The sequence below is a fragment of the Schistocerca piceifrons genome, chromosome 2, assembly GCF_021461385.2.
Source record: "Schistocerca piceifrons isolate TAMUIC-IGC-003096 chromosome 2, iqSchPice1.1, whole genome shotgun sequence".
Taxonomy (NCBI): Eukaryota; Metazoa; Arthropoda; class Insecta; order Orthoptera; family Acrididae; genus Schistocerca; species Schistocerca piceifrons.
Window position 1 is genome coordinate 189,875,768 of NC_060139.1, and position 22,795 is coordinate 189,898,562.

Below are 22,795 nucleotides of genomic sequence, written 5' to 3' on the forward strand. Positions count from 1 at the left end.
AACTGCGACGGTGCGCCGACACTGTTTATATCTAATTTCATACATTAATCTAATCAGTATTGTCCATTGCAGAAGAACTACTTATGTGAGTCTAGTACATATGTCATTTTATATTAATTCTTAGTTTACATCCTCCACACTATGGTGTCTGTCTAGGTGCTGCATATGGGTTTGTCGTCTGTAAGGTCTTCCGATTCTGTACTCTTTACGGCATTCATCAGAAATTTTGTCTGTCAGTGCATTTAATTCGTCCCATAGTTCTGGTGTTCCAATCGCGTCGTATATATGTTGCTCTGTCTGTAGATGTATCCCAAGGGTGTTCCTGTGCTGTCTGTATTTCCCGCAGAATAGGATCGTGTGTTCGGGGGTTCCCATAGCTCCGCATGTGCATGTTGACGTGTCTCTTAGACTCACGCGATTCAAGTTCACGGGATAAGGTCGGCCAGTCAAGAAATGCACCATGCCGCGGCTAGGATCAACATGTTTCATTCTTAACCTTTCCGTTATGTTCGGAAAAAATGTGTACACTCTCCGTCCCTTATCACTTGTGCCCCATTCCTCTTGCCATCTGTCGATTTTCCATTTTCTGAGGTCCCGCTTATTGTTCAGCGGGGAACCAGTCATTATGTTGACCTGGTCTAGTCTACCCATCTTTAACCAGTACAAAGCGGCCCGATATCTGATTGTAATATCTATCGGGAAGATTCCTAGCACGACACACAGTGCTTCGACTGATGTAGTGCCGAAAGCTCCAGATAGTCGCAAAAGGACGCTTCTCTGCCCTCCGCCTAACTGCTGTTCTGTTTGTGGTGAGGTTGAGTCTGTGCGCCCATGTACTGGCCACAAAGCTTAGCACTTATTCGAAGAGTGCGCAGTGGTAGGTTCGTGTGACTGACAGAGGAAGTCTGTATTGTCCTGAATTTATCCTTGCCAATTTATGTAGTATTTTTTCTGCCTTCTCTGTTGTTATTCTGATGTGTTCATGGAAGTTCAGTTTTTCATCCATATATACGCCTAAGTAGCGGATTACTGTCGTTCTCTTTATGTTGTTGTTCCCTATCTTATTGATGGATTACGTTCTGAGTTGTCCTTTCAGAAGTGTGTATCTTGTTTTGTTGCCCGCTATCTTGAGCTTGAGAGAGAAGAAAACGTAGAGAGAGAAGGAAACGTAGTAGGTGAATATGGATTGGGGGTAAGAAACGAAAGAGAAAGCCGCCTGATAGAATCTTGCACAGAGCACAACTTAATCATAGCTAACACTTGGTGCAAGAATCATAAAAGAAGGTTGTATACATGGAAGAAGCCTGGAGATACTGACAGGTTTCACATAGATTATATAATGGTAAGACAGAGATTTAGGAACCAGGTTTTAAATTGTAAGACATTTCCGGGGGCAGATGTGGACTCTGACCACAATCTATTCGTTATAAACTGTAGATTAAAAATGAAGAAACTGCAAAAAGGTGGGAATTTAAGGAGATGGGACCTGGATAAACTGACTAAACCAGAGGTTGTACAGAGTTTCAGGGAGAGCATAAGGGAACAATTGTCACAAATGGGGGAAATAAATACAGTAGAAGAAGAATTGGTAGCTTTGAGGGATGAACTAGTGAAGGCAGCAGATGATCAAATAGGTAAAAAGAAAAGGGCTAGTAGAAATCCTTGGGTAACAGAAGAAATACTGAATTTAATTGATGAAAGGGGAAAATATAAAAATGCAGTAAACAAAGTGGGCAAAAAGGAATACAAATGTCTCAAAAATGAGATCGACAGGAAGTGCAAAATGGCTAAGCAGGGATGACTAGAGGTCAAATGTAAGGATGTAGAGGCTTATCTCACTAGGGGTAAGATAGATACAGCCTGCAGGAAAATTAGAGAGATCTTTGGAGAAAAGAGAACTACTTGTATGAACATCAAGAGCTCAGATGGAAACCCAGTTCTAAGCAAAGAAGGGAAAGCAGAAAGGTGGAAGGAGTATATAGAGGGTCTATACAAGGGCGATGTATTTGAGGACAATATTATGGAAATGGAAGAGGATGTAGATGAAGATGAAATGGGAGATGCGATACTACGTGAAGAGTTTGACAGAGCACTGAAAGACCTGAGTCGAAACAAGGACCCCAGAGTAGACAACATTCCATTAGAACTACTGACAGCCTTGGGAGAGCCAGTCCTGACAAAACTCTACTCTCTGGTGAGCAAGATGTATGAGACAGGCGAAATACCCTCAGACTTCAAGAAGAATATAATAATTCCAATCCCAAAGAAAGCAGGTGTTGACAGATGTGAAAAGTGAGACGGGGTTGTAGCCTCTCTCCGATGTTATTCAATCTCTATATTGAGCAAGCAGTGAAGGAAACAAAAGAAAAATTCGGAGTAGGTATTAAAATCCATGGAGAAGAAATAAAAACTTTGAGGTTCACCGATGACATTGTAATTCTGTCAGAGACAGCAAAGGACTTGGATGAGCAGTTGAACGGAATGGATAGTGTCTTGAAAGGAGAATATAAGATGAACATCCACAAAAGCAAAACAAGGATAATGGAATGTAGTCGAATTAAGGCGGGTGATGCTGAGGGAATTAGATTAGGAAATGAGACACTTAAAGTAGTAAAGGAGTTTTGCTATTTGGGGAGCAAAATAACTGATGATGGTCGAAGTAGAGAGGATATAAAATGTAGACTGGCAATGGCAAGGAAAGCGTTTCTGAAGAAGAGAAATTTGTTAACATCGAGTACAGATTTAAGTGTCAGGAAGTCGTTTCTGAAAGTATTTGTATGGAGTGTAGCCATGTACGGAAGTGAAACGTGGACGATAAATAATTTAGACAAGAAGAGAATATAAGCTTTCGAAATGTGGTGCTACAGAAGAATGCTGAAGATTAAATGGGTAGATCACGTAACTAATGAGGAAGTATTGAATAGGACTGGAGAGAAGTTTCTGGCACAACTTGACTAGAAGAAGGGATCGGTTGGTAGGACATCTTCTGAGGCATCAAGGGATCACCAATTTAGTATTGGAGGGCAGCGTGGAGAGTAAAAATCGTAGAGGGAGACCAAGAGATGAATACACTAAGCAAATTTAGAAGGATATAGGTTGCAGTAGGTACTGGGGGATGAAGAAGCTTGCACAGGATGAGTAGCATGGAGAGCTGCATCAAACCAGTCTCAGGACTGAAGACCACAACAACAACACCATCTTGAGCTTGTTTGTGTTGCACCATTGTGTTGTTGTTTGCAGTGCGCCACTCGCCTTCTCCTCTAACTGGGCTCTGGTATTTGCTGTAATGACCACCAGTAGGTCATCTGCATAAGCGACAGCTCCGTCTGTCCTCATATCCTCATCCAGCAGTTCAAGGAGGGTTCAAAAATTATGTCCCAGAAGATGGGCCCACAGATCGATCCCTGCAGACACCCTTTGATGATTTTCCTTATTACCTTCCGCTTGCCCATACGCCATTCCACTATTCTGTCCCCGCAGTAGTCTAATAGACTGTTGTACAGGGCTGCCGGTACTTCCATCTGGCGTAACCTCAGAAACAGTGCTGGACACCACAGGTTGTCAAACGCTCCTGCGATGTCGATCATATTGCCAAAGAGTATGTTTTGTCTGTGTTTTGTGTAATTTCTAGAGCTCTGTTTATTGCATCATCAATGCTTTTTCCTTTCCGAAATCCAAATTGGTGAGGACTCATTTAAAGTAGGGTTCCGTGAGCCTGATTAGGACAACACAACACCCAGTTCCTGAGTGGAGAAAATCTACGATCCAGCCGGGAATCGAACCCGGGCCCTTAGTACTGACATTCTGTCGCGCTGAACACTCAGCTACCGGGGGCGGACTCCTACGAAATGAAGTCGAGAGAGTGCCTGACAAACTGTACTAATAAGTTTGTATGAATTTTCAAAGTCGTATTTGCTTGCAACGCAACCTCCTTTGTGACGTGTGCTGGTGTCCTGCCGGCAGCTGGTGCACCAGGAGTCGGGTCTGTGCGCGCGGCGGCCGGCGCCACGTCCCAGCGTCAACCAGCCGGCCGGCCCCGCGTCGCTGGGGCCTTGCGGGGGCGGCAGCCCGCGCGCGCACCTGCTGGCCGCCTTCGTGATGCCGCGGCCGGGCTCCGAACCCGGGCCGCTCGCCACGGACGAGGCGCTGTGCCTGGAGGCGCCCGAGCGGCCGCAGCGCGCCCTCGCCGTAGCAGCGCTCGCCGCCTGCTCCGGTCTGGGCCGCCAGCGGTGGCGGTACAGCCAGAAGGTGCGTCTCCCTCTCCTTCCCTCTCCCCCTAGATTTCCCTTCGTCCTTATTTCAGTCCAGTAAGACGTACCACTAAAACGACCTCAGCTCAAACAAGTCTGCGGAAGTCGATTATACGAGTTTTTTTTCGAAGTGACCCCATATTCTTACATAGGTGTGGATGCAAGTGTATGGCCATAGGGCTCATAAACATCCAGTGGTCAATTTATCAAAACCATTTGTACACTCTTGAGTCTTGCGACACAAAAAAAAGACTCACCATGAAAGAATTACCCGAATGGGACGGAAATTGGCTGATTTGATGTACATTTACCGACAATGATTACTGTATGTTTTATTCAAAAGAAAGAGCTTCACAAATTCTACATCTACATCCATACTCCGCAAGCCACCTGATGGTGTGTGGGGGAGGGTATCTTGAGTACCTCTATCGGTTCTCCCTTCTATTCCAGTCTCGTATTGTTCGTGGAAAGGAGGATTGTCGGTATGCCTCTGTGTGGGCTCTAATCTCTCTGATTTTATCCTCGTGATCTCTTCGCGAGATATAGGTAGGAGGGAGCAATATACTGCTTGACTCCTCGGTGAAGGTATGTTCTCGAAACTTCAACAAAAGCCCGTACCGAGCTACTGAGCGTCTCTCCTGCAGAGTGTTCTACTGGAGTTTATCTATCATCTCCGTAACGCTTTCGCGATTGCTAAATGATCCTGTAACGAAACGCGCTGCTCTCCATTGGATCTTCTCTCTCTCTCCTATCAAACCTATCTGGTACGGATCCCACACTGCTGAGCAGTATTCAAGCAGTGGGCGAACAAGCGTACTGTAACCTACTTCCTTTGTTTTCGGATTGCGTTTCCTTAAGATTCTTCCAATGAATCTTAGTCTGGCATCTGCTTTAAATGATCATGCGTACTCCCAGATAATTTATGGAATTAACTGCTTCCAGTTGCTGACTTGCTATATTGTAGCTAAATGATAAGGGATCTTTCTTTCTATGTATTCGCAGCACATTACACTTGTCTACATTGAGATTCAATTGCCATTCCCTGCACCATGCCTCAATTCGCTGCAGATCCTTCTGCATTTCAATACAATTTTCCAGTGTTACAACCTCTCGATATACCACAGCATCATCCGCAAAAAGCCTCAGTGAACTTCCGATGTCATCCACAAGGTCATTTATGTATATTGTGAATAGCAACGGTCCTACGACACTCCCCTGCGACACACCTGAAATCACTCTTACTTCGGAAGACTTCTCTCCATTGAGAATGACATGCTGCGTTCTGCTATCTAGGAACTCTTCAATCCAATCACACAATTGGTCTGATAGTCCATATGCTCTTACTTTGTTCCTTAAACGACTGTGGGGAACTGTATCAAACGCCTTGCGGAAGTCAAGAAACACGGCATCTACCTGGGAACCCGTGTCTATGACCCTCTGAGGCTCGTGGACGAATAGCGCGAGCTGGGTTTCACACGATCGTCTTTTTCGAAACCCATGCTGATTCCGACAGAGTAGTTTTCTAGTCTCCAGAAAAGTCATTATACTCGAACATAATACGTGTTCCAAAATTCTACAACTGATCGACGTTAGAGATATAGGTCTATATTTCTGCAGCTTAGTAATGTGTTCGTCCATCTCTGCCCTTTACGCAAGCGATTACTCAGCTTGGCATTGACTGACAAAGATGTGGATGTCCTCCTGAGGGATATCGTGCCTAATTCTGACCAACTGGCGCTTTAGATCTCAAAATCCCGAGATGGATGGTGGGCCCTGCATATAAAGCTCCAAACATTCTCAGTTGAGAAGAGATCCAGCGACCTTACTGGCGAAGGTAGCGCTTGGCAAGCTCAAAGACAAGCACCAAAAACTCTCGCCGTGTGTGAGCGGCCATTATCTTGCTGCAATGTCAGCATAGGATGGCTTGTCATGGAGGACAACAAAATGGGGCATAGAATATTATCAACGTGCCGCTGTGCTCTAAGGATCTCGCAGATGACTACCGAAGGGGTCCTGCTATGTAAAGAAATGGCACCCTAGACCATCAGTCCTGTCTGTAGAGCACTATGGGAGGTGAGTCAGTTTGGTATTTCACTGCTGTCCATGGCGTCTCCAGACACATCTTAACTGGTTATTGGGTCTCAGTTCAAAGTGGGACTCATCACTAAAGACAATTGGACTCCAGTCAATGAGACCAAGGACGTGTCTGGAGGCATAAGCCATACTGGGCTTACATTTCAAGGACTTAATGCCATCTGCACACGGCTAGAGTTTCTACTGCTTGTCTTTGTGCCTGCCAAACCCTGTCTTGGCCAGTAAAGTCGCTGGATGTCTCCCCAATTGAGAATGTTTGGAGCGTTATTGGCAGGGCCCTCCAACCATCTCAGGATTTTGACGATCTAACGTGCCAATTGGACACAATTTGGCACGATATCCATCAGGAGGACATCTAACCATCAATGCAAGCCAAATAGCTGCTTGCACAAGATCCAGAGATGGACCAATTCGTTACTGACTTGTTCAATTTGTAAAGCTCTATCTCTTGAATAAATCTTCCAATTTTTCTAAAACTATAATCATTTGAAGCTTCCTGGCAGATTAAAACTGTGTGCTGGACCGAGACTCGTATCGGGACCTTTGACTTTCGTGGGCAAGTGCTCTACCGTCTGAGCTACCTAAGCACGACTCACGCCCCGTCCTCACAGCTTTACTTCTGTCAATACCTCGTCTCCTACCTTCCAAACTTTACAGAAGCACTCTTGAAAGAAAGGATATTGCGGAGTTTGGAAGGTAGGAGGCGAGGTACTGGCAGAAGTAAAGCTGTGAGAACGGGGCATGAGTCGTGCTTGGGTAGCTCAGTTGGTGGAGCACTTGCCCGCGAAAGGCAAACGTCCCGAGTTCGAGTCTCGGTCTGGCACACAGTTTTAATCTGCCAGGAAGTTTCATATCAGTGCACAGTCCGCTGTAGAGTGAAAATCTCATTCTGTAATCATTTGTTTGGATGTACATGTGCATCACAACTATAGATTACTTTCTGATTTGGATAATTCCTTTGTGGCGCCTTTTTTTTTTTTTTTTTTTTAACTGAGAGCAGAGAAGATCTAGGAGATACATGCAAAAGGGTCATCCTAGCAGCAACTAAAGTAGGGCTACTCGTTAACAAATGGAAAACAAAATGCATGCTAGTATAGAGAACATGAGATGGACAAAAATGTGGAAACGCCAAAAGCAACACACTGCTATGCCTAATGCAGTGTAGGAAAACTGTTGACACTCAAAACAGCTTCCAGGCATCTCAGAATGGATAAATATAGGTTCCGTGTGGTTTTCAATGGTATCTTATACCATTCTTCCTGCAAAATAGTGGCAAGTTCAGATAATAATGAATGAGGTGGATAGAAATCACGCACCCCTCTTTCAAAAGTAGACCACAAAGGATCTACCACATTGAGATCTGGTGACTGTGGTGGGCAGGGAAGATACGATAGCTTATCCCCGTGGTCACAAAACCGGTCCTGGACAATGCGAGCTGTGTTATCAGAGGATCTGCTGTCCTGGAACACAGCATCACCATTGGGGAACAAATATTGTACCAAAATGGTCACATAATCCTTGGCAGTAGTGCAGCCTTACAGAGTAACCATGGGGCCTGTGGAATATCATGATATGACTGCCCGAATCATCGCTGAACTCCTGCCATGTTCCATTCTTGGGATGTAAACTCAGCCACAAGTTTGAAACAGTGCGAAACAAAACTCATCCAGCTAAATGACATTCTTCGATTGCTCCATAGTCTACATTTTTCGCTTTGGCCACCACATTTTTCTGCTAGGGCATTTTCATCACCGATGATTGATTTCAGAATTCCAACTCGCCCTGCAATTCCTTGCTTATGGAGCTGCTTACATGTTGTTCTCATGCTGAAAGGATTTGCAAATGCAACATTCAGTTCTGCAGTATTTTGCAGTTGTCATCATCTTATCTTTTTGTCATAGTCTTCTTCAGTGACCAATTTTCTCGTGTTCAAATGCACTGAGCTCCAACACTATGCATTCACAACTACACGGAACACTGTTCTTACTGCAAGTGACACTTGCAAAATATTGATGACATTGCACAGGTGCCATTCATAGTCAGATACAGCAATGCAACCTACAGGCTTGGCAAGCATCTTCATTTAAGTTCAAGCATGCATTTGTGACTGCATTTGACTGTTTTTGTCCAGCTTCTGAAAATATGCACAAGAGCACTTCACAGTTGAAAAAGACAAATTCAGGTCTGTCTGTAAGTTGTCAAGTCCCTGGAAAGTTGGTACAATTGTTATAATCAAATACCCATAGATGTAAAAGAAAGAATTTTTGCTGGCTCCAAACATCTAGATGCCCCCAGAGACAGCAAAAATGAAAATCTAAAATTTCATTATATGCCTCATTTTCCTCTATTGGTCAGAAAACTGGACGGCAACTAAAAGAGAGATGCAAAAGTTTCTAACATTTGAAAGAAGGGCGATGACAAAAGACTGGGTCCCAGCGAGAGACACATACTTGGAGAGCAAGGCACAATAATGAAATTTTTGAGATCAGGAACCAGCCTAACATTTTACTATATCACAAGATGAGACGACTCTGATAAGCAACTCGTTTAATCTGTAAACCAAAAGAGCTCAATCCTACACAAGCTTTCATTGCCCACATTACAAGAAGACCCCTGGATATGCCAAGAAGCGCTGGCCGCAGTGGCCGAGCGGTTCTAGGCGCTTCAGTCTGGAACTGTGCGACCACTGCAGTCGCAGGTTCGAATCCTCCCTCGGGCATGGATTTGTGTGATGTCCTTACGTTAGTCAGGTTTAAGTAGTTCTAAGTCTAGGGGACTGATGACCTCAGATGTTAAGTCCCATAGTGCTCAGAGCCATTTGAACCATTTATACCAAGAAGCAGACGGGAAGACAGCATACAGAAAGATGCAGAAGCTTATTGGAAGGAAACAGCTACAGACAGAATGTGGTGGAGACTGACTGCTGACACAGCACATGTTCCATAGGGCCTGTGAACACTGAACAAGTAACAAAGTAAACATTTATAATTTTATATGCATGAGTGTTCAACTTTTAGCTAATTTATGGAGAATAATGGAGGATGCAAAGTAAGAGTCTCAAAAATGGTAAGGAATTATACACTCTAGTTCTCCCTGGAAGATAGCACATATGAACAGTGCTTCAGCCTGACTAGCTGCAGAGAGTGTTCCATCCAGCTAAAGGCATCCATTCAGAGGCTGAGCATGCCTAATGCCTAGAACAAATTCAACTTGTTTGTCAGTCCAAGGAAGTTAACTGAGGTGAAACAGAAAGGCGAAAAATCTTGCACTGAGGAAACAAATGTCAGAGACAATGACTGTTACCAAACTTAGACAGAAATGACCAAAACAAATAGTATGCCCTCCATTACACATTTCCAGAACAGTAATATGAAGACTTGTGTTGACAAATGTAGAGCTAAGTAAAACACTGATAATTCTGAGTATGCACAGTGATTTTATATTGTTTAAATTATGATGGTGTCAAAGTTGTTAAATTGGTTGCATGACACATATTTCACAATTTTTCCAATGATGTATTCCTCTGATTTGCTTTCTCCTGATATTATGCTATACTGATTTAGTAAGCAGTGACACACACACGTATCATTAATTTATTATTATTGTGTTAAAATATCTATTACTGCTATTAAAATCCTAGGCAGCTGTGGTGAGAGAGTGGAGGAAATCACTGTGGGATCTCAATAATCCATAGTGGTAGTAGTGTACATACTTACTAAGAACAGAAACACTTTGGAGAGGGTGTCCCCACCTGCCACCCACCCCAAAAGAGACATACAGTATGAAGCATATTTGGAAAACCATCCTAAACCATGATCAAACTTTGATGTCCCCCAGAATCGAGCCCTGGGTCTGAGCCTGTTTTTATCATCGATAGAACTGGTCCAAACTCAAAAATAAAGTCCTAAAACAATTGTCTCAAAATTACTAGTTGACAAATGGGCCCTTTCATTTGTGTCACTGCTCAGTGGTGTAGGCTCCCTTTGTGTCGACATCCATTGCTTATTTCTTACTGGTTTTATTTTTCTCCTAACTTGGGAGCAGAGGAATCTGTGGAAGCCAGATGACATCATGTTGCTATGTATTGTTTTGACCTGTCAGCAACCTCAGTTAGAAAACAATACAGCTGCCTGCAGCATTGTAGTAGGCCTTGTGAATGCAATGTGTATTCTCATTTGCTGCTTGCCCTGCGATACCTGTCCCACAGCAGATCACTAGCTAGGCAACAATCACATGCTTATGTTCCCAGCATCACCAAAAAATGACATGTTAGGCAGGCAACTCAAAATGTGTATAACAACTACAAGTCACTATAGCTATTTAATGTCTCATGATACATAGTTAAAAATTGCAAAGAACGTAAAAGTTTCAAATGTCAAGCACTGCTTAAGTACAATGAACCGGAAGCTGATACATTTTTAAACCAACATCTTCAAAACCTTTGAATCGTTCATACTGAACCTGAAGAAGCTGTGTTCTGCTCTTGATCTCTGTACCTGATTTTCACGATTTTTTAATTTTTTTAAACTCTCTTTTACATTCTCTATAATTCTTACCAATGGATCACTATGCATTAAAAAGTTGCAGGCATTTGTAATGCTATATTCACTTTCAATTTCCATACATTGTGCATATAGTACTCCACTAACTGCATTGCTGACATACATAGCATTCAGAACTGTCTCCTGCTTCAGCGATTTTATATCTGTCATTTGGAAATTTTGCTGGCATCGGAACGAAGTTAGTTATTCAGTTGATTTTAAACAATGAAAATAGTGGGATGGTGTCCCATTATTCCATATCACCTGCTCAGAGAGACAATGGTTGTGGATTTATTCACGGCAGAGCACCACTTACATCTTGTGCAAAATTACTTTGAGTTTAACGAGCAATGGATTAGTTGAGGACATCGAGTAGCATAGCCTCCCCATTCGCTCAACCTTTATCTCAGCTTCATGTTAGTGACATTTCAAAGCATTTATGTATTTCACACCCATTGACAATGTGAGCACATTACAGAAGCATGTGTGACCAAATTCGAGGGCAGCCAGAAGTATTTGCCCAAGATGGCAATTCTTTGAGAACAACACTGAACACTATGTACACAAGGGTTGAATGAAAAGTAATGGCTCCACCTTCGTTAATTGGGTTCAAGTGGGAATATTTTAATAAATCAAATGCAGAAATAATCCTTTGAATGTGATCTTTAATTACTAATATTCACTTTTCCACATAATCACCAGCCAGTTGGATACATTTCTGCCAATGATGAAAAAGCTTTCTGAAGCCGTCATGGAAGAAGTCAACACTGTTTTTGCAACCACAGTACCACAGTTCTCTCAACGTCTTCATCAAAAGCATAATTATGTCCCATGATTGAATGGAGCAAGTGTCTCCTTCATTCTCATAATGCAACAGGAGTTCCTGCCAAATTTCAAGTCTGTGTGCTTTCATTTCAGGATTCAGTATCTGGGGTACCCATCCAATAGCCAAGCAAAGCAACAATGTGAGCCACACATCCTTGTGAAATGATGATTGTGTTGCAATTTCTCTCTGAGTGATACGACAATCGTCCTGAATCAATCTGTCGACATTTTGCTTGTGAAACTCGGTTGTTGCTGTCACAGGACATTCAACTCTTTGTCTGTCATGCAGGTCAGAACATCTTTAAACTTATCATCATCTTTAAACTTATTTGCCCAATGACACACAGTATTCACAACAACACAATCACCGTAAACTGCTTTCATTCTCTGATGAATCTCCTTTGGGGTGACGCCTCCTGCTGTCAAGAATTCAGTGACTGCACCTCGCTTAAATCACATTGACTGACCTGCTGCACAGGATTCCGTACTTTACACTGTAACAACACAACTGTTCAATGCTAAGGCTTCCCACCAACTGGAACTGTAGGGAAGAGGCTACGTACCAAGCCAGTACCTGCCTCATACCAATGCTGCCAACTGTTGAAGACGTATGAAGGTGGAGGCAATACTTTTCAGTCAACCCTTGTACTAATGACAGACAGCTATCACAGAACAGAATGACCCATATATCAACAAGCATTTGTTTCCTTACAAATGTTCATACAACTTTTGTCTCAATTTTTTACTACTATTATCTCCTGTAAGAATACAGAACACTTGTTTTAAGAACCCTGTACTTCAGAGTCACCAAAATTAGTGTAAGTTGTAGGAACTAAGTTGACATGTCTGAATAGCCACACGTTACCACATCACTTAAGGGGGTTGGGGAGTCGGCGCCGGTGTGCCAGCCAGGTTGGATGTGGCTTTTAGGTGGTGTCCAACATCCGACTAGGTGAATACTGAGCTGGTAGCCATACATTTAGTCTAATGGCAGCGTCTTTCATTAGTAATCATAACGTCTTGGTCCCGGATTTGAATCCCGCTACTTCTTAAATTCTGAATAAAAGTCATCATCAATGATGGCAAAAGACTTCTGGCATAAGAAGCCATCCCATTCTGTCAGCAGCCATGTCAAAGAGAATGGAGGGGCACACAGAGGTTCAGGGCACTCACTTGCCCTTGGAGTGGGAAACTGCCCCTAAAAAGCAGAAGAATCAGCTGTGATAATTGAAAAGGTGTCATCATGATCTCTCCATTGGCAAAACATTCCAGACTAGTCCTGCTTTCAGGTCTATGGGAGGGGACTGCCAAGGGAAGGTGACCACGAGAAAATGATTCAATAACAAATGAAATGATAACATTCTATGAGTTGGGGTGTGGAATGTCAGAAGTTTGAATGTGGTAGGGAAGCTTAAAAATCTGAAAAGGGAAAAGCTAGATATATTGGGTGTCAGAGAAGTGAAATGGAAAGATCATGAGGATTTCTGGTCACTCGAGTACAGGGCAATATCAACAGCAGCAGAAAATGAAATAAAGGGAGTGGGATTTGTTACGAGTAGGAAGGCAGGACAGAGAGTGAACAGTTCAATGACAGGATTGTTCTCATCAGAGTCGACAGCAGAACAACACTGGCAACGATAGTTCTGGTATACGTGCCAACATCTCAAGAAGAAGATTGAGAGATAGAGAAAGTAGATGAGGATACTGAACAGGTGACTCAGTACACAAAGTGAGATTAAAGTCTAATAATCATGGGGGATTAGAATGCAGTTATAGGGAAAGGAGTAGAGAAAGGATTATGGGAGGATATGGGCTAGGCAGTAGGAATGAGAGAGGAGAGGACTTGACTTCTGCAATAAATTTCAGATGATAACAGCAATACTCTATTCAAGGATCACAATAGGAGGTGGTATACTTGGAAAAGACAAGATGATTTCAGTGAGATTTCATCTTGGTCAGGCAGATATTGGACTGTTAGATGTACCCAGGGGTACATAGAGACTTGAATCACAATTTGGTAATTACAAAGAGTAGGGTAAGAGACTTCTTGGGAAGAATCAATACACAGATACTCTTGAAGTTCTCTGAGGCTATGGCCACTGTGATAAGGGATAGCTCAGCAGGCAGTTCAGTTGAAGAGGAATGGACATCTCTCAAAAGGGAAATCACAGAAGATGGAGAGAAAAACATAGGTACAAGGAAGGTAACTGTCAAAAACCAATGAATGACAAATGAAATACTCCAAACAGTGGACAATCCAAGTTGGATTATAACAATATTACGAAAAGGATAGTTGCTACTCGCAATATAGTGGAGTTGTTGGCTCACAGATAGGCACAACAAAAAGACCTTCAGAATGTGAACTTCTGGCCAGTAAAACACACACACACACACACACACACACACACACACACACACACACACACACAAAAGACCACAGCCTCTGGCAGCTGAAGCCAGACTGCAAGCAGCAGTGCATGATGGGAGAGGCAACCTGGTGGTGGGGGTAAGGAGGCTGGGGTGGGGTGGAGCGGCAGAGGGATAGCAAGGTAGGGGTGGGGAATGGTAAAGTGCTGCTTGTGGAAGCAAACAGGGATGACGTGGAGAGGGGGTAGGGCAGCTAGTTGCAGTCGGGTGATTAGATGGAGGGTTGGGAAGAGGGGAAGGATCGCAAAAAGGAAAGTATCATCAGGAATGCAGCAATGGAAGTGTGAAAGGACTGCTCCTGTTCTCTATAGGGAGAGCAGCACTTTGTGAATGTTTGCTGATAACACCACAACGAACAGGAAGTAATTGTCTTTCAGTGATTATTTGAGGATACAGGATGACTTATATAGAATTTCTATTTGATGTGATGAATGGTAGCTTCCTCTAAATGTTGAAAAATGCAAGCTAATGCAGTTGAGCTTTCTAATGCCACACTAATTTGTAGACAGAACGTTTCTTTTTCAAGGAAATATATCATATTCACACTGAGAATATGTTCAAGAATTCTGCAGCAAACCCATGTTAAGGATATCGGTGTGTAATTTTGCGGGTCCAATCTTGTACCCTCCCTAGACACAGAAGTTACCTGCACTTTTTTCCAGTTGCTTGGGACTTCACACTTGGTGAGAGATTTATGGTAAAGGCAAGACAAAAAAGCCCATGCCGAAGAGTACCTCTGCACAACTGAAATGAAATTTTACCCAGGCCTGGCAAGACGTTTAATTTCAACTCTTTCAGCTGCTTCTTGATGCCGGGGCCACCCAATTCTATGTTCTCCATATGACAGTCATGTGATGGTTAAACTATGGTCTGTCTGTGCTGTCCCCCTGTGTGAACGATTTTTTCAACACAAAATTATAAATTTCAGCTTTCCTTTCACTGGTTTCTATTGCCACACCAACTGGCGATGAGTGACTGGACAGAAGCCTTCAACCCATTTACTGAATTTATGCAGGACCAGAATTTTCTTGGGTTCTCAGCAAGTACTACTAACTTTTGCCTCTCGACATTTCCGCATTCTGTTTTGAACTGAGAATGCAACAGTCTCTGTTTCCTCAACATTTCCTGCATTTTGTTATAAATCACCTAGGGTCTTTTCAGTCCTTAATTCACTTTCTGGGCACATATTTCCCCACAGCAGGATTGACAGTCAGTTTAAACTTTGTCCATAGTCCCTCTATTCGAACTAAATGATGGCCACTGATTGTGTAAATAGGATGCTACAACTGCCTATCTGCTTGTAGCAGCATACATGCTCTCATAGCCTCCTTGATGGATTTATTAACTTTGGTAACCATTCTCACTATGATGTCATGATCACTAACTCCTATCTCTGTACGGGCATCGTCGATAAGGTGAGGCCTGTTTGTAGCTGTACGGTCTAAAGAGAATCAAGATGAGGCTTAGAAAGCAAATCTTGGAAGAAAGATTATATATTGGAATGGATTTCAAAGTTAGGCAATGGAAGTTGGTGGTGGTTAGTGTTTAACGTCCCGTCGACAACGAGGTCATTAGAGACGGAGCGCAAGCTCGGGTTAGGGAAGGATTGGGAAGGAAATCGGCCGTGTCCTTTCAAAGGAACCATCCCGGCATTTGCCTGAAACGATTTAGGGAAATCACGGAAAACCTAAATCAGGATGGCCGGAGACGGGATTGAACCGTCGTCCTACCGAATGCAATGGAAGTTGGTCGAAAATCTAGTGGTGCATAGAATGTGGGATATGTGTGAAATTGCACACCATGCTATCTGTATTGGTGATAACTGCATTTTACAGTTAATTTATTGGGTTTGTAGGTGCCCCAGGAAGATTAGAGATTAGATTAGATTATATTAGTACTTGTTCCATAGATCATGAATACGACATTTCATAATGATGTGGAACGTGTCAGGTTAATAATAGGTGTCTATACAAGATATTACACTGCACAAAATATTACATGACACTTTATTTATTTATTTATTTATTTGTGAGGGTTGGAGAAATTACCCACTTACTATATCCAAAAATGCATCTAATGAGTAGAAGGAGTAGCCATTAAGAAATTCTTTTCATTTCCTTTTAAATGCTATATGGCTATCTGTCAGACTTTTGATGCTATTAGGTAAGTGACCAAAGACTTTTGTGGCAGCGTAATTTACCCCCTTCTGAGCCAAAGTTAGACTTAACCTTGAGTAATGAAGATCATCCTTTCTCCTAGTGTTGTAGCCATGTACACTGCTATCACTTTTGAATTCATTCGGATTGTTAATAACGAATTTCATAAGTGAATATATATATTGTGAGGCTACAGTGAAGATGTCTAGCTCTTTAAATAAGTGTCTGCAGGATGATCTTGGATGAGCTCAGAATATGGTGCCATATGAAAGCAGAGAATGAAAATAGGCGTGGTAAGCTAATTTACTCAGATGTATATCGCCAAAATTTGAAATGACCCTAATAGCATAAGTAGCTGAACTCAAACATTTCAGCAGATCCTCAGTGTGTTTTTTCCAGTTCAACCCCTCATCAGTGCACACACCTAGAAATTTTGAATATTCTACCTTAGCTACCGATTTCTGATCAAAGTCTATATTTATTAATGGTGTCATTCCATTTACTGTGTGGAACTGTATGTACTGTGTTTTGTCAAAGTTTAATGAGAGCCCATTTGCCGAGAACCACTTAATGATTTTCTGAAAAACATCATTTACAATTTCACCAGTTAATTCTCGTCTGTTGGGTGTGATAGATATACTTGTATCATCAGCAAAAAATACCAGTTTTGCATCTTTGTGAATATAGAAAGGCAAGTCATTAATATATATTAAGAACACCAGAGGACCCAAGACCGAACCTTGTGGCACCCCATTCTTGATTGTTCCCCAGTTAGAGAAATCACCAGATTTTTGCATATTATGTGAACTGCTTATTTCAACTTTCTGCACTCTTCCGGTTAGGTATGATTTAAGCCATTTGAGGACTGTCCCATTCATACCACAGTACTTGAGCTTATCTAGACACGTTCTATGCAGCTAAGAGGTTTTAACAAAGTAAAACACAAACATTTGTCTTTATTAGACTATCACACTGGTAGCTTATGAGTTAAGAAAGTGGTAAAATACTAGTTTTAGCCACTACACCAGTTTATAGCCTCTGAATACATATTTCGCAAGTGATCTCTCCCAAGTGTATGAGTTCCCTTTGCTGATTTCTACTGGGAACAAAGAACAGCATTTAGCTCTAAATATGGCTGTTGTATATGTTGGATATGAGCTGTTCTAGCCCATCGTGTCTTACACCTTACAGTGCTAATTTTTCTTCTTTGAAGTAACTGCCACTAGCTGCAAGACATTTGCTGCCTAATTTGAATGACTTTGTTCCAACTTTTGGTTAGTCAATCCCACCACAACCTATATCCCAGTAACACTCTTTTGCATAGAACCTTGCTTTGGTCTTATTCAACCCTGACTCTTAAAATCTTAGCTCCTCAGTTAATTCAACAATTTTAACGACACTCTCTCAATTTCCTTTGTACCACTCAGTATAAGAATTTACTAATTTTATATTATTTAAAGTCATTTAAATTTGTGTGCCCCCTCTATGCAAGTACCTCAGCTAGTTGTCAACTGAAAAGTTTTTTCTCTCAAATGCTTGGCGTGAGAGTTAATACAAATCCTCTGAGGTTGGGCAAGACAATACTTCAGAGTGAAATGAATTACAAGGACTGGCCTTTAGTAACAGCATTCTTCATTTGATTTCCAGAACACACTTCTTTTTGGACACTCATTAGGCTGAAATCTGGTGTATCATTTGTATACTTCCTACCCTCTCTCCAAATCCTGGTTTATGTTGTACCCTTTATGCAGTAACCATTTGCATTGTCATTTTCTTATTCATAAACTCTTTTGGCCAAACATTTTCACATTTGTCCATGCACCTCCTCCTTAACATTTCTCTAAAATTTCATCCAGTTTTGATCTATCATTTTAAAATAGAATATTCGCCAACTTGTTCCTGCAAATTACTAATGTTAATTTCAAAGGAGTCAGAGACTCCTAAAATGAAAAACTTAACTCATTCACTAGACCCCTGTTATATTTTCAGGTCACAGTTATGTTTTATTAATAGGTTCCATCTCTTCAGAACCTTGTGTCTCTCTAGTTTTACACTTCTTTTTATTTGAATATTCAGTCAGTATCTTCTTTTTTTATTATTGACTAACCCAGTATATATTTGGTACATCTCACCTAGATCGAAAAGTTTGTTTTACAAAAAAAAATGTTTGTTTACTTACATGACTAATTTCTACTTTCTATGTTGCAACAGACACTGGCACTGGAGCACCCATCAAGTGGTCTTTGTCTCACTGTGTCTGATGATTCAAAGTCACTTGTCACTGCCAAGTGTGATGGCGGAACTAAGCAGCAGTGGACACAACAATCCATGCCGTGGAGGTGACAGTGATGACTAACTGCAATGGAAGGAAACAAGCAAGCCTTCTCATCCCAGACATTTCATCTGGATCTCTCTCTGATGAGCACCAGACAGTGTATATTGAATAATTTTTTAAGTGTACTTGTCAGAAACTGATGACAACCCACTGGCATACAATAATGTTTCCTGGTTGTTGATAACATCTGGACGTTGGCAAAATGAATCAATTTTATCAACATTTTTTTAAGAAATGAAATGCATAAATGTAAAGAAAAGTTACTATAATTTCTTCTCATTGCAAAACAATACTGCCTTATTGAGACACACTGAAGGATTATTACACAAAAAGGTGGGAAGCTACAAATAGGTGAAATACATTTTAGCAATATCAGGGCGTTCATAAGATATGTTAGTGATATAACAACAAATCAGTGTTACTGAACATCGTGAAATACTAGTAGAGTACGGTGAAAAATCAAAAAAATTCTGTGGGCAACTACAAATATGATAAGTCTTTCATGTTTACCTACAAAATTGCAGAGCTCATTTATTATTGGTATCTGAACATGCAACCCATGAAAGAGAGTCATAAATAAGAGTAAATGCTTGTCCCGACACTGCTCTCCTAATTGTGAATGTTCATGAGACCTTCCGTAATTCATGACACTTTTCTTTCACTTACCGTTCATAGCCCGTATTTTTCACAGAATTCGTAGTGAGTTCTGGTCTTTCTGCATTGATTGAGTCGCTAACCTTAATTCACATGAGGCAGGACTGCTTCTTCACAGCCATTTTAACTCATTCTTACACAAAGAGTAAGCAATAAGCTGTACAACACACAGGTCATGAAATCAGAACAGGTTCATTAATTCATGGCAGTAGATCAGTACCCGTTCCTCTTATGGACAAATGGTGATTCATTCACCATAGTGGCAACACAGAGTGTGTGACGTTCGCCTGCTTCATTTCTTCGTTGATAGTGCTCAGTGCCGACATACTGCATTGTCATACTGGCTGAAAAATGGGAGTGGAACACTGACTACTGTAAATGATGTAGCTGAGAGTTGCGTTTCACAGTTCTTTACTTTCACTGTTCACAACTGCCCAATATTACACAGTTATATGGCCAGTTCACTATTGGTAAATTTTGATAAGCCTCATTAATAGGTTGCAGGCAAAGATCAGCATACCTGCTACAATAGTTTGCTGTTGAACATCTATGAGCAGTAAAAACCTAACCACACAGTTCACAGTTCTTGCAGAATAATATGGTATGTGTGACACTATTTCTCAAACAGATTGAACAGACACTGTCACTGATTTAACACATGGCCTATTTGTGTTACACAAATTCCACTGTTAAGTTTATGAATTGTTGTTACTTGAAACTGTACACAATGCCCTCTGAAAAGCAGCCATGGAGTGACTGGCTCAGGACCAAAACTCGGGCCTTTATATATCCTCACAATAATAGGCATTGAAACTATACATTGTTTGGTGTTTAAGTTACAGAAATTACAATTAGAGCATAACGCATTTAATTAACTGAATACATCAAAAAATTCCTTCTTTTTAACAGTCTTCTACCACAAACTTTAGGCCGAGTTATTTGTTTAAATAATGAAATTAAGATATAGTTATGCAAACAATTCTTTTGACAAACCTGGTAATTATTTTGGAATTAATTAAGGGCTGGCTTTGCTAAAATGTTTTCAAATGGAGCTAAATAAGTACTTCCAAATGTTTACAATTATTACAGAATTTATATTTGTAGGTCAACAACAGAATCTAAGTCATGAAACAATTACTGATTTCACCCTATAACAAAGCTGTTAACTAGGAATGGTCAAAATAAATTAGGAAATTAATTACATACACAAAACTGAGCACAAAATTAGACATGGTGCTATATTCTTTAAGACTGAGGGCCAACCTTTCTCTTTTATGGATATGCAGATTATATTCATGCATGTTAATGGAAATTAGGCAAAAATGAAAATAAAATGACTTTAAGGAAGCAGATTAAAATGACTTTAAGGAGGCCGATGGCAAAACAAGAGAGGAAGTAAAGAGATCCCAGTTTGCTTCGTCACAAGTGCATGTGTAAATTTCTTATTCTTAGCAGAGTACTACTATCATAAGACTTAGGCAGGTTCAAACAGTTGTAAGTCACAGCAATTGTGCTAAGATGAAGAGGTCTGCCAAGGATAGATTATGTACTCACCTGGTATTATGCCTTCAGTAGCTCCATAGTCTCCATGATGATGGCCTTCCACCTGTTAAAGGATCTGATGAACGTATGTCAAATAATGTTTACCACACTGCAATAATTGATTTTTAATATCTTTATGTTTATAATCAGTGTTCCCTGTCTGATGACCAGCTTTGTCAAGTATAAGTCTAAACATTTCAACCAGGTAAACAAATTAAATTCATAAGCACCATATCACAAAATTCTCTGGTGGTGGACTAACATATCAATTCTCACAGCTCTCATATACTTAGGGATTACTGTGCTGACTGACTACAAAAGCTTTATTGTTAGTCTTGCAGTGGTAAACAAAAGTGCATTTTTGGGTGGCCATGCATGTGAATACATGTGCTATAGCTGGAAAAAGAACTAGTGCTCAATGGCTAGTATGAATGCTGTTTTATGTTGTATTACTGTGCTCCAGGCATCAATCAGCTATAAGTAAGTGGTTGCCCTTCCCTTGTCTTATATACTGCTCCCTCCACAAATTTCCATTATTGTTATACTTAAAGATGCAATAAGCAAAGGAGCAAGTCTCCAACTATGATCTGTGTAATTAGAAGATGGCAAATTATTAGTGTTGTTTTATGAGGGTGATTTCTATGTTCACAGTTATTTCCAAGGCCCGCCAAAAAGCTTCAAGACAGTTTAATTTTCCAAATTGAATAACTGACAAGGGAACAAGTTATTTTAGTGAAATGGCATTTTCGGAATCAGAAAAATCCAGGCTACAGAACCATGGTACTGAATTTTGGAAATAATCACTATTTAAGATTGGAATTTTCTAGAACACCAAAGTTTCAAATACAAATAATTTTTGAATGACAAATTATTTTTTCAAAAGCTTTATTTGTTGGAGAGAGGAGAGAAAGGATTTTCAAATGAGCTATGCCAATTTAGAAATTGCCTACTGAAAATTTGACCGTCATCTGGTTTCTCAGTATAGTAAATCACAAACATAATTTTAAAGAAAATGTTTCCATATGACACAAATGAACTATTATCATTAATAGTCTGAAAACTATCCTGTGAAAAATACATTTTAACAAAATACAGCTATATTGTGTCACTGTCAGATAAATACTCTCAACAAAACAAGATCAAAGGAAAAAAATTGTTGACATCAAGCCTGGTATAAGAACAAGCTGGATACTCCCACACTGCTCTGTTACAACTTGCATAGAAACCATCAAACCAGTCTTTGAACTGACCACCACAACAACAATATTGCTATCGTAAACTGAAAACATTGTAATTGGATTCAGTATATGCACTTCCTGAAGATAACACATAACCACAGAAACAGGGGCTACTCCACATGTGAAATGAAGAAATAAACAAGTTATAAGCAATACAGTCGTCACAATGTATCAGCAGGAAAACACAATTGAGGAAACAACAAACTTACAGAATGGCTGCGAAGCACTTTCCTTCATGAGTCAAAGTACTGAGCACTGTTGAAAGAAATTATTCTAGAATTTTGAACTATGAGTACCATCTTAGAGGAGGAAAGAGGGACAGGTTAGGGAATGTTAGAAATGAAGTGCACATTACTTAGACAGACCCCAGAATGAGAGGATCCACCTCCTGTCAGGATGAGGACACAGATGACTCCCCTCATTGTCAAAACAGAAGGGTTCCTTTCATTTTGGAGTCCATCTGAATGATCTACCCTTCATTTCTAATCCTCCCCCTCTTTCTTCTCTGAGTACACAGTTAATAGTTTCTTGTGCTTTTATGTTTGTATATCAGCAGAGTGAGTTGATGGTTGTGATTGTCTCCAGCAAGAAAATTGGATATTTTCGTCTGAATACACATTTTACATTTTTTTTGTGATGTTAAGCTACCTGCCTTTTACCAAGCACTGGCCATTTACAAGTCTCCACACATTTCTTTACAACTGTATAATATCAACTGCTACAATTGCATAAC

General features: G+C 40.9%; 1 protein-coding gene across 2 annotated transcripts in view; it reads left to right on the forward strand.

Annotated features, from left to right (window-relative positions):
- LOC124776307 (polypeptide N-acetylgalactosaminyltransferase 3-like) overlaps positions 1-18,892 on the forward strand; it is a 347,179-nt gene extending 328,287 nt beyond the window's left edge. Inside the window, exons 11-12 of one of the 2 annotated variants that reach the window (XM_047251238.1) lie at positions 3,964-4,248; positions 18,505-18,892. In XM_047251238.1, the coding sequence (XP_047107194.1) occupies positions 3,964-4,248; positions 18,505-18,636 (417 nt within the window). In that variant the 3' untranslated portion in view covers positions 18,637-18,892. The remainder of the gene's footprint in view (positions 1-3,963; positions 4,249-18,504) is intronic. The other variant, XM_047251239.1, reaches the window with a different exon arrangement.
- The last annotated feature ends 3,903 nt before the right edge of the window (positions 18,893-22,795 follow it).